The sequence below is a fragment of the Aulostomus chinensis genome, chromosome 11 (assembly GCF_037954235.1).
Source record: "Aulostomus chinensis isolate RoL2024-O1b breed Wild chromosome 11, RoL_Achi_v1.0, whole genome shotgun sequence".
Taxonomy (NCBI): domain Eukaryota; kingdom Metazoa; phylum Chordata; class Actinopteri; order Syngnathiformes; family Aulostomidae; genus Aulostomus; species Aulostomus chinensis.
Window position 1 is genome coordinate 18,158,645 of NC_141330.1, and position 13,218 is coordinate 18,171,862.

The 13,218-nt window shown below is 44.7% G+C and overlaps 1 protein-coding gene across 2 annotated transcripts; it reads left to right on the forward strand.

Moving 5' to 3' along the window:
* The first annotated feature begins 9,291 nt into the window (after positions 1-9,291).
* Positions 9,292-11,359, forward strand: tmem74 (transmembrane protein 74). 2 transcript variants are annotated; one of them, XM_086217359.1, is made up of 2 exons: positions 9,292-9,512; positions 10,110-11,359. In XM_086217359.1, the coding sequence occupies exon 2, from the start codon at positions 10,170-10,172 to the stop codon at positions 11,010-11,012; it is 843 nt and encodes a 280-aa protein (XP_086073485.1). In that variant the 5' UTR covers positions 9,292-9,512; positions 10,110-10,169; the 3' UTR covers positions 11,013-11,359. The 2 variants fall into 2 exon arrangements, with proteins under 2 accessions (XP_086073485.1, XP_086073486.1); XM_086217360.1 differs by having other exon boundaries at positions 9,292-9,504.
* Positions 11,360-13,218: the final 1,859 nt, after the last annotated feature.

Genomic DNA, 13,218 nt, shown 5'->3' on the forward strand with positions numbered 1-13,218 from the left:
ACATCTCTGCCGATCTCTCCTGGACAGCCAACACGTCAGCACTGGTTAAGAAGGCCCAGCAGCAACTCCACTTCCTGAGGGTGCTCAGGAAAGAACAGCTTGACACCAACCTGCAGGTGACCTTCTACTGCTCAACCATTGAGAGCCTGCTGACGTACGCTGTGTCAGTGTGGCACTCCAGCTGCACTGAAGCTGACAGGAAGAGTCTGCAGAGAGTGACCAACACAGCACAAAAGATCATCGGATGCCCCCTGCCTAACCTAACCACCATCTACACCTCACGCAGCCTTTACAAAGCCAAGAACATCATCAAGGACAGCACTCATCCCGCATTCCACCTATTCAACCTGTTGCCCTCTGGCAGGTGCTACAGGTCCATCCCAGCAAAGACAAACAGACTCAGAGACAGCTTCTTTCCCAAAGCTGTCACCGTGCTCAACGCAAGCTTGCACTAAGGAGCTGAAGTGCCTTCGCACATTTACCGGCACTATCTTTTCTTTTCCACCACCAAATTTGCCAGCCTCCAACACAAAAGCAGCTCAGGATGAAGACTGAACTGTATAAGTACCTCTATATGTTTTGCACTATCACCAGGACTGTTCTGCCATATCCATCGTCATCTTCCGCTTATTCCTTACTAGTAAGGGTCGCGGGGGGGCTGGAGCCTATCCCAGCATCTACGGGCGAGAAGCGGGGTTCACCCTGGACAGGTCGCCAGTCCATCGCAGGGCCAACATACAGAGACGAACAACCAAACACACCTACGGTCAATTTAGAGTATCAATCAGCCTCGTCCCCTCTTGATGTCTTTGGACGTTGGGAGGAAGCTGGAGTACCAGAGAGAACCCACACAGGAACAGGGAGAACATGGAGACTCACACAGAAAGATCCCGCGCCCGAGCCGGGACTCGAACCCAGAACCTTCTTGCTGTGAGGCCACAGTGCTAACTGCTGCACCACCGTGCAGCCCTGTTCTGCCATATTTGCACTGCAAATGCTATGTCACCTCAATCTGTTGATGACACAGCATCTGTTGATGAATCTGTAACTATAATGTGCCTGTGCACCTGGATGCACCACAGCCCCACTTAAAGCTGCTATCCACTCCCACATGTATCCACAGTGGGACTTGCACAAGCCTGTTTACAGTTGTACAGTCTATGTATATGTCTTATATGTATAAGTATATGTCCTTATGTCTTTGCAGAGTCTATGTACAGTTATGTCAGTATTAGTCCTATAGTAGGTATAGTAGTGTAAATATTTGTCTATGTATATTTTTCTATTTACTGTATATGTGCACATCCTAAGGAGCAGCGTTGCATCTCATTGTACCTGGTATAATGACAAAAAAGGCATTCTATTCTATTCTATTCTATTCTTTTCTATTCTATTCTATTCTAACACATTTAGGGAGTTTTCATGTTCCGTCCTCGATGAAAGAACCAAACTCAGTCCTCTAACAGTGGAACAACAAACTGACTTTTTGTGTTCACATTATCTGTTCATTGAAATAGTAACCGGTTCTCTGTCTGGTTCACTTTAGCTCCTCTATCTGTTCACTCTGTATACAGCTCTGAAATTTACTGCTTTGAATTATGGGTGTATGTATATCTATGTATATAGATATACAGTATATAGATAGATAGATATTCGCCCTGAGCTTCCCTTTGCATGTGATCTGTCTACGGCAAGCCTAGAGGACTATAATACAACAGCAGGGGGCGAAGTGAACTTGCACCACTTTGTGCACTTTGTGTTTACATTGCACAAATTAGTGGACTAGAGCCAAACCAGTGAACCATATTCACAGCAACAGAGGAGTCTGAGCAGCGTGAAAACACCCTGAGGCTTGCATTCAAGCCGTATGCCATTAACGCTGAATGAGATATTCTGCTCCTATCAAATAAATTTGAAATAAAATAGATAAATAAACATATCAAAGTACAGACGGAGAAAAGCTTTATACAGAATGGACCCTCAGTATTTTTATATACGGGTTATCAGAGCTCCCATTCCCCTCCTTAGGGTAAACACCTGACCCCTCACAGAGGTGTCTGGTGGAGCTTCCTCTCTGTGAGAGGCCAAGCAACTCCACTGTGAGGGCTCCACATCCAGAGGAGATTGGGAAACTGACGTACATGATTTAACAGTTCATGATCACCATTCTCCTCCTGGTGTTTTAGGCCCCGTGCAGTCAAAAAGATAAAAAAAAAAAAAAACCTGGCTCAGGTTTCAGACACTCACTCGTCACTCGCCCAGATTCGTGTGATTTTATTCCCCGGGAAGGCTGGAGTGTGTGAAAGAGACAGAGTGGAAATTACTCCGATCTGAGAACAGACAGGGATGCAGCTGTTTATATTACTGTCCTCACCAGGAGGCTGGGGAGCGATGAGAGCTCTGCACTCTGCTCAACAACTGTCTGACTACTGTCTGTTCTGCTGTTAGATCCTAGTGTTCACACTGTGACTGTTAATTGCGGGAGTTTTCGAGTCCCCTGTTGGTCGATTCTCTGATGAGGACCAGAGGTTTTATATTAGAATGCCACATCATTCACCTTGTCTGTCTGTGTGGTATAATTCATTGTCACAGCTGTATCGATCGTCTCCCTGCCTATTACACCTGAGCAGAGGATGGTTAAATGAAGTGTTTGCTTCAGGTGTGAGGTGATGACAGGCCATCAGTTCTCACCGCTGGGGAGGGGGGCTTAAGGTAAAATCATACACCTCCCAAATTGCTGAGAAATGTTGTTATTGCTGCCTGAGGACTAAATCCTGGAAAGGTGTCAGTAATTGGAGTTTTGCCAGGAAATTTCCACATGTATGTTGATCGTATTAGAGCAGGAATGTGACAAAAACATCCGTTTTTGCACCTCACTGACTTGAAAACTCTAGTCATTAGTTTAATTTAATGAAATTATTATTATTATTATTATTATTATTAATGTTCAGGAAGGAGGCGTCTCAGCTCTCTCAACCAAAACGCCCCTTCTCTTCTGTTCCCGTTCAAGTAGATCCCAGTCGTCCTGACCTCTCGCTGAGGAGATCCTTTTGCCTCGTGTTTTGTAGGCGTTTTCACCAAATGGATCGATTTCCCCCCATCGCAGTATCTCGTATCGACCCTTGATTCTCACCCTACTCCCTTAACAATCGATCCTGAGCGCTCTCACCGTCCCTCCTCTCACGACCTTCATCCTGTCCTTTCCAGAACCTTTGACAATCTAAAGAAAACGTCTTTGCATTATGTTGCAATACATTGTTGCAAGCACACTGAAATAGAATACAAACCCATAAACGACACAGGTCATTTCCTGAAACAATAGTATAAAAGACACCTTTCATCATAAAAGCTGAGCCAACAACAAAATCTTATGAGTTTGAGAATAGATGTAAATAAGCTTTTTAAATTGCAAACAAAATATTAGGATCAAATCATTTTGAACTATATGTTTAACTTGCCTTATTATTTTGATGAAAAATTGATGTTTGTCCTTTCAAAGAAAGCTTTTGTAAAGATACAAAATTAACAACTGTTTCTAACTTCATATTCAACCGAAAGCTGCGAGTGCTGTCAAACCTCCCATCTACTTCTCACCAGAAATACATCAATACAAAACATTTCCTCATTTTACTTTAAAGGTATACACAAATCATCTATAATTATCTGCAGCAAATGCAAAGAATTCTTCCTATGATACCTCTTATCAGTGACTTCCAATATTGGTAAACTGTTCCTGTGGAATTAGCGGATTGCTGCAGGTGTTTGATAGCTACTCCATTTTGTTGGGTAGTGGAAAGTCGCAGGTGTTAATAGTACAAGTACATGTTACTCTGAAAGTATGACAAAGTGCCAAAAAGTTCTATAGAACAGAAACAGGTTTTTCTGTGGGGTCTTTATTCTGTCACTACATCTTTTTTTTCCCCATAGCGCTTACAGTGGGTCATCACTGCCACCTCATGGTGAAACCTTGCTACTGCAGTATAGCCACATTATTTCTCCCATGACCTATTCAGCAATGATGCATTTACTCGCCCAGGGTGTGTGTTCGTGTTAGCCCCAGTATCCACAAAGCCTCCTATCAGCTTTTATACAGACTTTGCGACATTTCATACAAATGCAAAATATTACTCCTTCTTTAACATGCAAAACCTGCAATAATTTGTGCTGCTGAATTCTTGGCCCAGGTTTGTAGAGAATATTTTCCCCTCGTTGCCTCCAGGTTGATTTATATTTATGAAATGGATTCCTTGAGAGTTTCTCTAGGCTGTTATTTTACCCTCAGGGAGTTTCTTCCATTGCTAAATGACTATTGGAGGATATGAACCAGAGCTGAATATTCCCTGACTAAAGAGAAGAAAAAAAAAAAGTCATGTGCGTGACAACAGATGCATGAATTTCTTAATAATTTGACACATTCACAACTTCCCCACAGAGACTTCTGCGGTAATACGATGCATTATTCATCTCCTGCAGAGAGGTCTTTTTTGTTCCAACTTGAAAATTCAAGGTAAACAATCCAACGGAAATTCTGTTTTACCGATGGCAGCAGTGCCAGCAGACTACTCAGTGCTTGGCTCACTATTTCACCAAATATAAATGACGTTTTTGGCCATAAGTCAAGACTTTCCCATTGACTTAATGAAAGAAACTCATCCTGCTGGTCAAAATGTTTGCCTTGGCCGTATTTAACCTCTGATGTTGCTCTTGGTTCAGGCAGATACCAGAGCTCAAGTGAAGTTTGAAAGGATATTTGTGATCAAATGGCTAAAACAAAATGTCTGTGGTGTTACAATTAGGGCACTGTTCGATAACGATGTGAGAGATAATGGGAGAAGCAGAAGACAGGACTGAAGATTATCACCAAGAGCCACTGAGAGCATTGTGATATCAAAGCGGCCGTGTCATGAGGGGATACCATCACCTTAATTATGGTGGAGAGAAGAAAGAAATGGTGGAATGAATTATCCGAGTCGGCTCGCTTTATCACCAAAAGGCTTTTTTTTTCTTTTTCTTTCTCTCTCGGTGGGTCATCAAGAATCCTTCCATTATCCCTCAGTGTCTTTGTTGAGGCCAGCCACACTGCTTCAATTAGCACAGTCGCTATGAATTAACTTGAAGGTCCAAGTGCTAAATGTTTCATGAAAGTGTCTGCCACCAACACGAGAAAAAAAAAAATCCCACTCTGCCTTTCTCTTAACTCCCTTGTCATGCTGCTGTCTGCTGTTTGCTTCTTCTCTGAGAGGTATTTTAAGAGCAAGTGGAGGGCTTGCGTGCCAGACTTCTCCAAACTAACCCAGGGGACAGTCTACACCTGCTTATTAATAATCTACTGTTCCCTTCTGTTCCTGACACACTACCCTGTCACAGACCTCCAGATGCTCTCAAGCTGCTGCTACCGCCTGGAATGATGGCTTACTTTGACCTGCTGCTTGTATCTTTTGACTTTCTTTTTTTTTTTTTCTTGTTCCTAAAACTGAAAACTCCTTCCACACAAACCTGCTCCGACACCCTATTTTCAATGCTCAGTTTCGATTTACGGACAGGAAGCAAAGCCAGGTGGCTGGATGAGGACTCCTCGCTCCTGATAGTTATTGTGTATTTCTTGTAGCCGACAGTCACATCGGCTGGAAGACCAAATTGATGGTAGGCCATCCCAGAGTGTGCAAGAACTCATTTATGCATAATGACACTTCATGACGGCCTTCATTTCCCCAAATCCACTCTACTGATGGAGAACATCATCCAATCAAAGGCTATCAACAATGTCAGCAGGGAGTCACTGCAGCATCAGCAGCTGGTTTTCATGAAATTCTTACCTTCCCCAGATCTTTGGAGCTCTGCTACTTCTTTGACACAGATTGAGCTTCAAATGGAGCCTGGCTATGCCAGCGTGGCATCCTACCAAGGACCTTATGACCACTGCAGAAATCTCACTGCCCTCTGTTGAGAGGTTTGATAGGAGGATAAATACCATACCTCCAAACGATGGTAGCAAGCCTGAGCATCATCGCCTTCCTTCAGTGTAGAAACAGGGAAAAAAGGCTCAATCAAAATCCTCAGCAAGTTTCTGTGGAGGGACGATTCACCAATATAAGAAAGTCAGAGACCTGAGGATCAGAAGGAAGTGGAGGGGAAGGAATCTCTGATACTGGTGGGATCTGGGAAGATTAAAGAGAGTTGGTACCTGGTCCAGAAGGAAGTGAGAGGAGTGACAAGCTGACTTGCCAGACGGTGGGGATGCAGCAGCAGGGCGGATGAACAAGATTTCAGTCTGAGCTATGGAAGACTGAACCCTTCTGCATCCAGAATGTATGTCAAGACAAGTCAGTCCACCAAGGGAGGGGGGCAGCTAGATCAGGCAAAGATGCTTGATCTAGTTTGTGAGAGCTACCCAGCATGCTACTCCACAACTGAAAGGCCAGCTATATGGAGCAGAATATGAGTGGCAGATGAACGTGAAAGGGACTGGGATTCTGACGTTGTAGATGCAACATCACACTTAGATCAAACATCAAACATTAACCTGCTGAATTTTACTTCGGAGGATCGAGGAGGGAACTTGGTGAAGCTGACGGACTACCTCAGAGGCCCAAGCTAAGCTCCTGAATATCAGTGCTGCATGAAAATGAGTCAGCAACAGAGAAAGCTTCAGAACAGGTGTGGCTCAGGCGGGACGAGCAGGTTCGTTAACAGGAGGGGGAAAATGTTACTTACTGGTCTCACGATAATCTTTCCAATTTCTGTCTGAATCAAGGTGCCCTGGGTGAGTGCTTACAGAGGGCCCAGAATTCTGTTGCTACACCCCTGGGGACGAGCCATGAGCTAATGTCTGCTGGAGGCAGGCCCAGGACCTGATCACTCATGGAGGGGTCGCATTGGTGAGGGTGTCTGAAGTTGAAAGGACTGACACACCCACTCGGCTAGGCTTGAATTTATGATGCTTCTTCCCAGCAGGACCTTATTTCACATTCGCACTCCCCAATTTTGCCACAGTCGGCTACTCGTGTCACACAACTCCAGCAGCAGTTGGAGGGTGAAGTGAACTCAGTCACTCCCTCCTTCATGACTTCACTTCCTGACATATTCCTTCCACCTTGCATCTACTGCTTTACTTAAAAGAACCCACCCACCTCGCCTCACCTCCTGATGTCTGCTACTGAAAAAGCAGATCCACACCCATGTTTCATAATCTCTTGTGTGTGTGTGTGTGTGTGTGTGTGTGTGTGTGTGTGTGTGTGTGTGTGTGTGTGTGTGTGTGTGTGTTTGTGTGGCTGGAGACACGCGATGAGGATTTATTGCCATTAGAGGCAGCACCCCCCCCCCCCGACACCCCTCCTTTATGAAGCCTGGTGTCCTTGCCAGCAGGAAAAGTGGTGTACTGTTGCAGAGAGATAGCATCTGATAGTTAGCTGTTGTTGCCCCACGGAGAAGCTCACAGTCAGATTTCAGCTTCCTATCTCGGCCTCCCAGCAAGAGACGGACTAAAATATGACCAAACAAACCATAAACCAGTGTGATCTATCAGCCAATAATCCTGGAGTATTTCTGCTACCCTCCTGCTGTAAAGTAATATCTGGAACAAAATGGTGCTAAATCTTCCCTCTCTTGTCCTGTCTCTGTCTCGCTCTCTCCTTCTTTACTCGTCTTTTAAATTAAGTCTTTTTGGGAATCAAGCCAAAAGCGTTCACCCAGCCACTAGGGCTCCAGGAAAAGAGGCTTCTATATTTATAGCTGCTGTCCGCTTTGTGCTAAATAAGGTGAAACAGTAAGCAGCTGAATATTCAGTTCAAAGTGGGATTAAGAGCTAAACCGTTGATGGCGATGATGATGATGATGATTGTTAGTGAAATGCAACTTTCCAAGTAAAAAAGGGGGGCATTTATCATGATCTGTCACCTCAAAAATACCAGACTCTGAAGGTATTTAATGCATCAGATGAGAGGTACACATGGAGGTCAAAGCTCAAATGAACTTTTAGAGCTCTAGATTAAAAATGGTGGAAGCCTTTGACATAATCAGTAATCTTCTGAGAGCCGGGGGCACCAGCTGGAGCGTGTTACACACTATTTAACAGTTGTGTTCACACAACACACTGCTGCATATCCTGATACGATGATGGCACTGACATGATTCTATGAAGAATGCTGCTATATGTATTTATTTTATTTGTTTATGCATCACTAAAATAGCCCAGAACTTGCATGCGACTTGCGACTTGATCATGAGGGGGGGGGGGGTTACGTTACAAGAAATATGCTGGGAATGCTGTGGTGTGAATGAAAGCAGGAAGATTACTGGGACATCTTCCCTCACCCCTGATTGGCACTGCCATGTATTGTGCATTTGAACAATCACAAGCCAAGAATGTTCTGGAATAAGTGCTATGGGGAGACTAAAATATTAAATTAGACATGTTTGTAATTAATTAATCAAAATTAATCATATCTATCCATTTTATCTGTGACAAGTATTTAAAATGTGCCAATTTCAAATTTCTTGAGTAAATGTGTATATATATATATATATATATATATATATATATATATATATATATATATATATATAAATTGTAAATATGATCAAATTTAGGGGTATTTGTTGTTGTTTTTTGTTTTGTTTTTTTAGCAAGGATGGTCCAACCATCAAGAATATGACCCCCAGAGCATCTCAGGCCAGAATTCGACAGTCAGTAAGAACAACATCTGTTTCTCTTACTGTTTTACTGAAACAGCGAGGGTGCTCAGAGACAAGTGGGGTCTTTTCAATATTCTTTTCATCTCCAGCTGATTAAAGTGGAGCAGCCCAGGCGTCTCGCTGCCTGCCTCCGGTTACTGCAGTGCTCCACTTTTAGTACACAAGGGGTCCAGGGTCGGGGGCTTGATTAATTGTACATATTTTTCGTGTTTTTTTTTTCTATAATCAATTCACTGTTGATTCTGAAATAAAGCTGCACTTGTGAATAATAAAGATCACCATTGTTCCTTTCGGTATTCCCAGCAATTGTGAAAGGAGCTCCATTGTACATTACGCATTTTTATTTCTCCTGGCATCAATCTATTATTAATGAGGCCTCTTAAATATTTTTATAGGATCTGTTGTTGACTTTATGGCTCTGGGTTCCTATAAAAGGAGAATTATTTTCTGTTTTGTGGGATAATGCCATTTCTGATAGGACCTCCATAAGAGCTTATACTCCGATGTGACGTTCTCCTTAAATCTTTCCGAAAGGGGAGGACACTGAGGGATTCAACCCTCTCTCCCTCTGTGTTGACTGACTGGTGGTAATCTCAGATAGCAGCGCTCCTCTCAGCGCCACAGCTCGGGCAGCCGAGGTTGTGTGCGAGTGGGAGGGACTAGCGCAGAGCAGAGCTCCCTGCGTGCAGCATCGAGCAGCCACGGAGCATTCAAGGCATCTTCGTCGATGAGGCGTTATGGAAACAAATCTGTGTCAGTGATGCTGTGTGAGCCGCTCTACGAAGGGAGGGAAGCGGAAGGGATGCTGAGGTAGCGCGGTGAGTTTATGCTGTGTTATTTGCGCAGTGTGAGAGGGTTTTGAAGGAGATTAAGGGGGAGGAATAAAGCGGATTGTGCATGGCTGGTCCACCCTTATGCAGAGCAGCAACACATATTCTCTGAATGTAAATGATGGGGACATTCTCCGATAGGCTGTATCTTGCAGTTCTCATCTGCTGCAGATTGGAAATAAAGTACTTTGTGTTAAATTCTTGAAGGCGAACGAAAATCTCTTCTCTATGATCGATGTTTTTAGTCTTGTACTATATGTGTATTCTATATACGGTGTCCGTGTTAAAACACAATTAGAATATAGTTTAATCTCGGTTTACACACGGATTGTTCTCCTAATTGGATACAGAGGTATTTGGCTCATCTCGGCCACTGTAAGCGCCTTTGAAGAAGGGTCCGAGGATTTCCCTCAAACAATCCGATCAACTTTAAATTGCTCTTGAATTCAGCATTGGTATTCAGGTGTATTTTGCGCAACCTTCCATATTACGCACACGTTGCGCAGTGAAGTTTCGGGCTAGGCAATCAGGCTAATCTCATTAAGATTCAACGTTGATCTTGGCTGCTACGTGTCATCTCATTAGGGATGCTGTGGAGTGAAAACGTCGTGGGAGGAAGAGCGAACCGGCAGGTGGCGAGGACGAATGGCTTCTCCGGTGATGCTCACTGCAACTGAAGCAGGCAAACAGCCTCCCAACGTCCTTGAGCGTCTCGCCAGTGCGCTGCATGTCCGCAAGTCAGGCGGATCAACAGGAGGAGGGCCCCCCGGGGAGGGCTGCTGTAACCCAGCCCGGAGCTGCCATGGCCGGTGTCATTCAGCAGCATCAAGGACGGCACCGCGCAAATCGGGCGCGGAGGTTAAACTGTGCACACTGGGCGAGGAGAAAGTGCGAGTTTGCTGCGACGAGGAATTGGAGACATCTTTCACCTATATTGATGAGAATGTTAACCTGACACTCGCCAGCCCGGAGGCGACTTCTAAAAGTACTCACAGACCCGTGCGCGCCGGCGAGCCCTGTCCCGACACTTTACCAGAACTTTCCTTCATGTCCGAGGATGATCTCTCCTTCGTTGAGGGCCCCGGGACCTCTGTAGACTACGGCTTTATAAGTGCAGTCACGTTTTTGGTGACCGGCATCTCCCTTGTGATCATCTCCTACGCCGTGCCTCGGGATGTGGTGGTGGACCGTGAAAGCGTGTCGGCGAGGGAGATGGAGAGACTGGAGATGGAGAGCGCTCGGATAGGCGCCCACCTGGACCGGTGCGTCATAGCTGGTTTGTGCCTGCTGACGCTTGGCGGTGTGGTGCTCTCCACGCTGCTGATGATCTCCATGTGGAAGGGGGAGATGTACAGGAGAAAGGTCATTGCTTACTCTAAGCGCTCTGCTAAGCTGTATGGCTCCATCAGCCTGAAAACTCGATCCAGTCCCAGTCCCTCCTCTGCACACTTGTCCTTGCAGGAGGAGATGGTGGAGACTTTGACTTAAATACTGCTGCACTGACAACTATGTGTGTAAACCAGAGGATTTTGCTCTTCACACACTTTCTCTAACATGGTCCGCAACATTTTTGCTTACACAGTAGAAATATTTATATCCACATTGCAAACCTAATGGACACGAGAGCGCTGCAAGGCATCGAGGGCGGTAGACGTAGTGTCAGGTTTGTTCTATATAAACCATAAACGAACAGGGAGAATGTCACTCACACTGGATTGCATTTTCTGTCTCCTGGATGAAATCTCTAAGAGCTATTATCAAGGCTATTCATATTTAATGTGAATGTTTCCAACAGCGAAAGATTTCAGGAAGTAGGGAAGTGTGGGTCCCCAGGGAGGGGGAGCGGGGGGGGGGGGGATAAGGAGGGATGTAAAGCTGTCCACTCTGATGTGGGGGAATCAGCTCAGTGATCCACGAAGTAATATCTAGTGACAGTCGCTCTCTGGTGCAGTGCTGAGGTAAGCCAGCAAGCCCAGCTCGTGTAGCAGCTGAGCCAAAGCTCCAAGTCGGTTTGATTGTACTGAACGTTTTGAGTGCATTCAGCATTGCTGACATACTCTGTTCTCTCTTCTCCTCCTTCTCTCCCTCCCTCCCTCACCTCCTCTTTGCTATTGTGTCTTCAGCTCTTTCTCCCTCCTGGAGAGCTCCCTTCAGCCTATGAGCACTGTATAGCTATACTTCAATAATGAGGGTGTGTGTCTGTGTGTGTGTGTGTGTGTGGGGGGGGGGGGGTCTTGATAGCCAAGTGCCTGTGAGATTTCAAGGCTGATGATAGATTTTCTTAGCAAACTCTTGTACTGATTTTTCTCCAACTACTTGAGAATGGTTCAAAGTGATACTTCACCCCAAAAGTGTATTTTGCTATAAAAAGTACTCACAAATTGGTGTCTTTTTCCCCTGGTACATAAATTCTTTTTGAGTCCAGAATGCAGACAGACCCAGCCATGTATAATTAGCTTGTAGCTAATGGTGACTGACTGCTTACAGGTACGGCAGCAAAACAACTGTAAAACTGTCAAAAAATGTCTATTTTCAACTGGAACAAACAGATCATAACTCTTACTCCCGTGCTCCAGTGAGTGAGTGGTGAACCAGAGGGGCTACAGTTTGTTTTTAACTCGAATCAAAGGATTTATGGAATGCTGAAGAAACATCTGGATAGAGAACGTGAATGTATCAGATGATGCACTTGCATAGATTTCTGAACTTGTGTTTTTAGACAGTTTGCTGTTGTATGCATTCAGTCACATTAGCTTCGAGCTAAACGGACAGAGTCTCATCCCTGTTTGTCAAAGACCGACATTTGGTCAACTCCCCTTGGCGTCCACAGACGACATTGAGGGTACCCCCTCTGCGTCACATGGTTGTCTTTCTAGTGTTCTTATCCATTTCAACCGGCAATGCAGGACTCTGTCCTTTTGTATTCTGTCTGGTCCAATTTGCTAACTTATCTAATATTCTGTCTTTAGTTAGGCTTAGGGTTGGGGTTAGGGAATACAGGCAATATTATGTTGCCTAGATGGATAATCTCCTTGTGTCAAAATCCAAAAATGACTGATTTTCCGTCTACGTTGTCAAGCGACGCGGAGGGGTACCCTCACAACATCAGCTGTGGCTGTCACAGGGGCGTTGACCAAACGTCGGTCTTTGACGAATAGGGATGAGACTGCCCTGGCTAAATATACGCCACTGGCTCTCTGCATTCTGAGGTCACAAGGAAGTGATGCAGGAGGGAAAACCTTTGTGCGCTCATACAATACTCTCTTTGGGTGAGAAAAACGTAAGAATGTCTAATTTTACGTGTAAGAACTTTCAAACTCCCAAAACCCTCCCACAACAACTCCAAATTATTCCACAGTAACATTTTGTTTGAAAGACGTTGATTTTATGACCGTAAAAAAAAATTGCAAAGGAAGGGTTTTTTTCTAAACCACTTCGAGGGGAAAACGAAAATGTGTTTGAATCTATGCAACTTTCTCCGCTGTCGTTATAACTGTAGGCCTTTATAACATTAAGACTGCCACACAGTTGTTTTTGAAGTGAGTTCGGAGCGTCAGTGATTCTCATGCCGTGGCATTCTGCTGTACAGACTGGGGTTTCTGTCCTTTTATCTTCATGGCTGCGTGGCCTTATTTGATGGATCACATTCAAAATGACATGAGTCAGCCTGTGCGCATGAGATGCATAGGTTGAT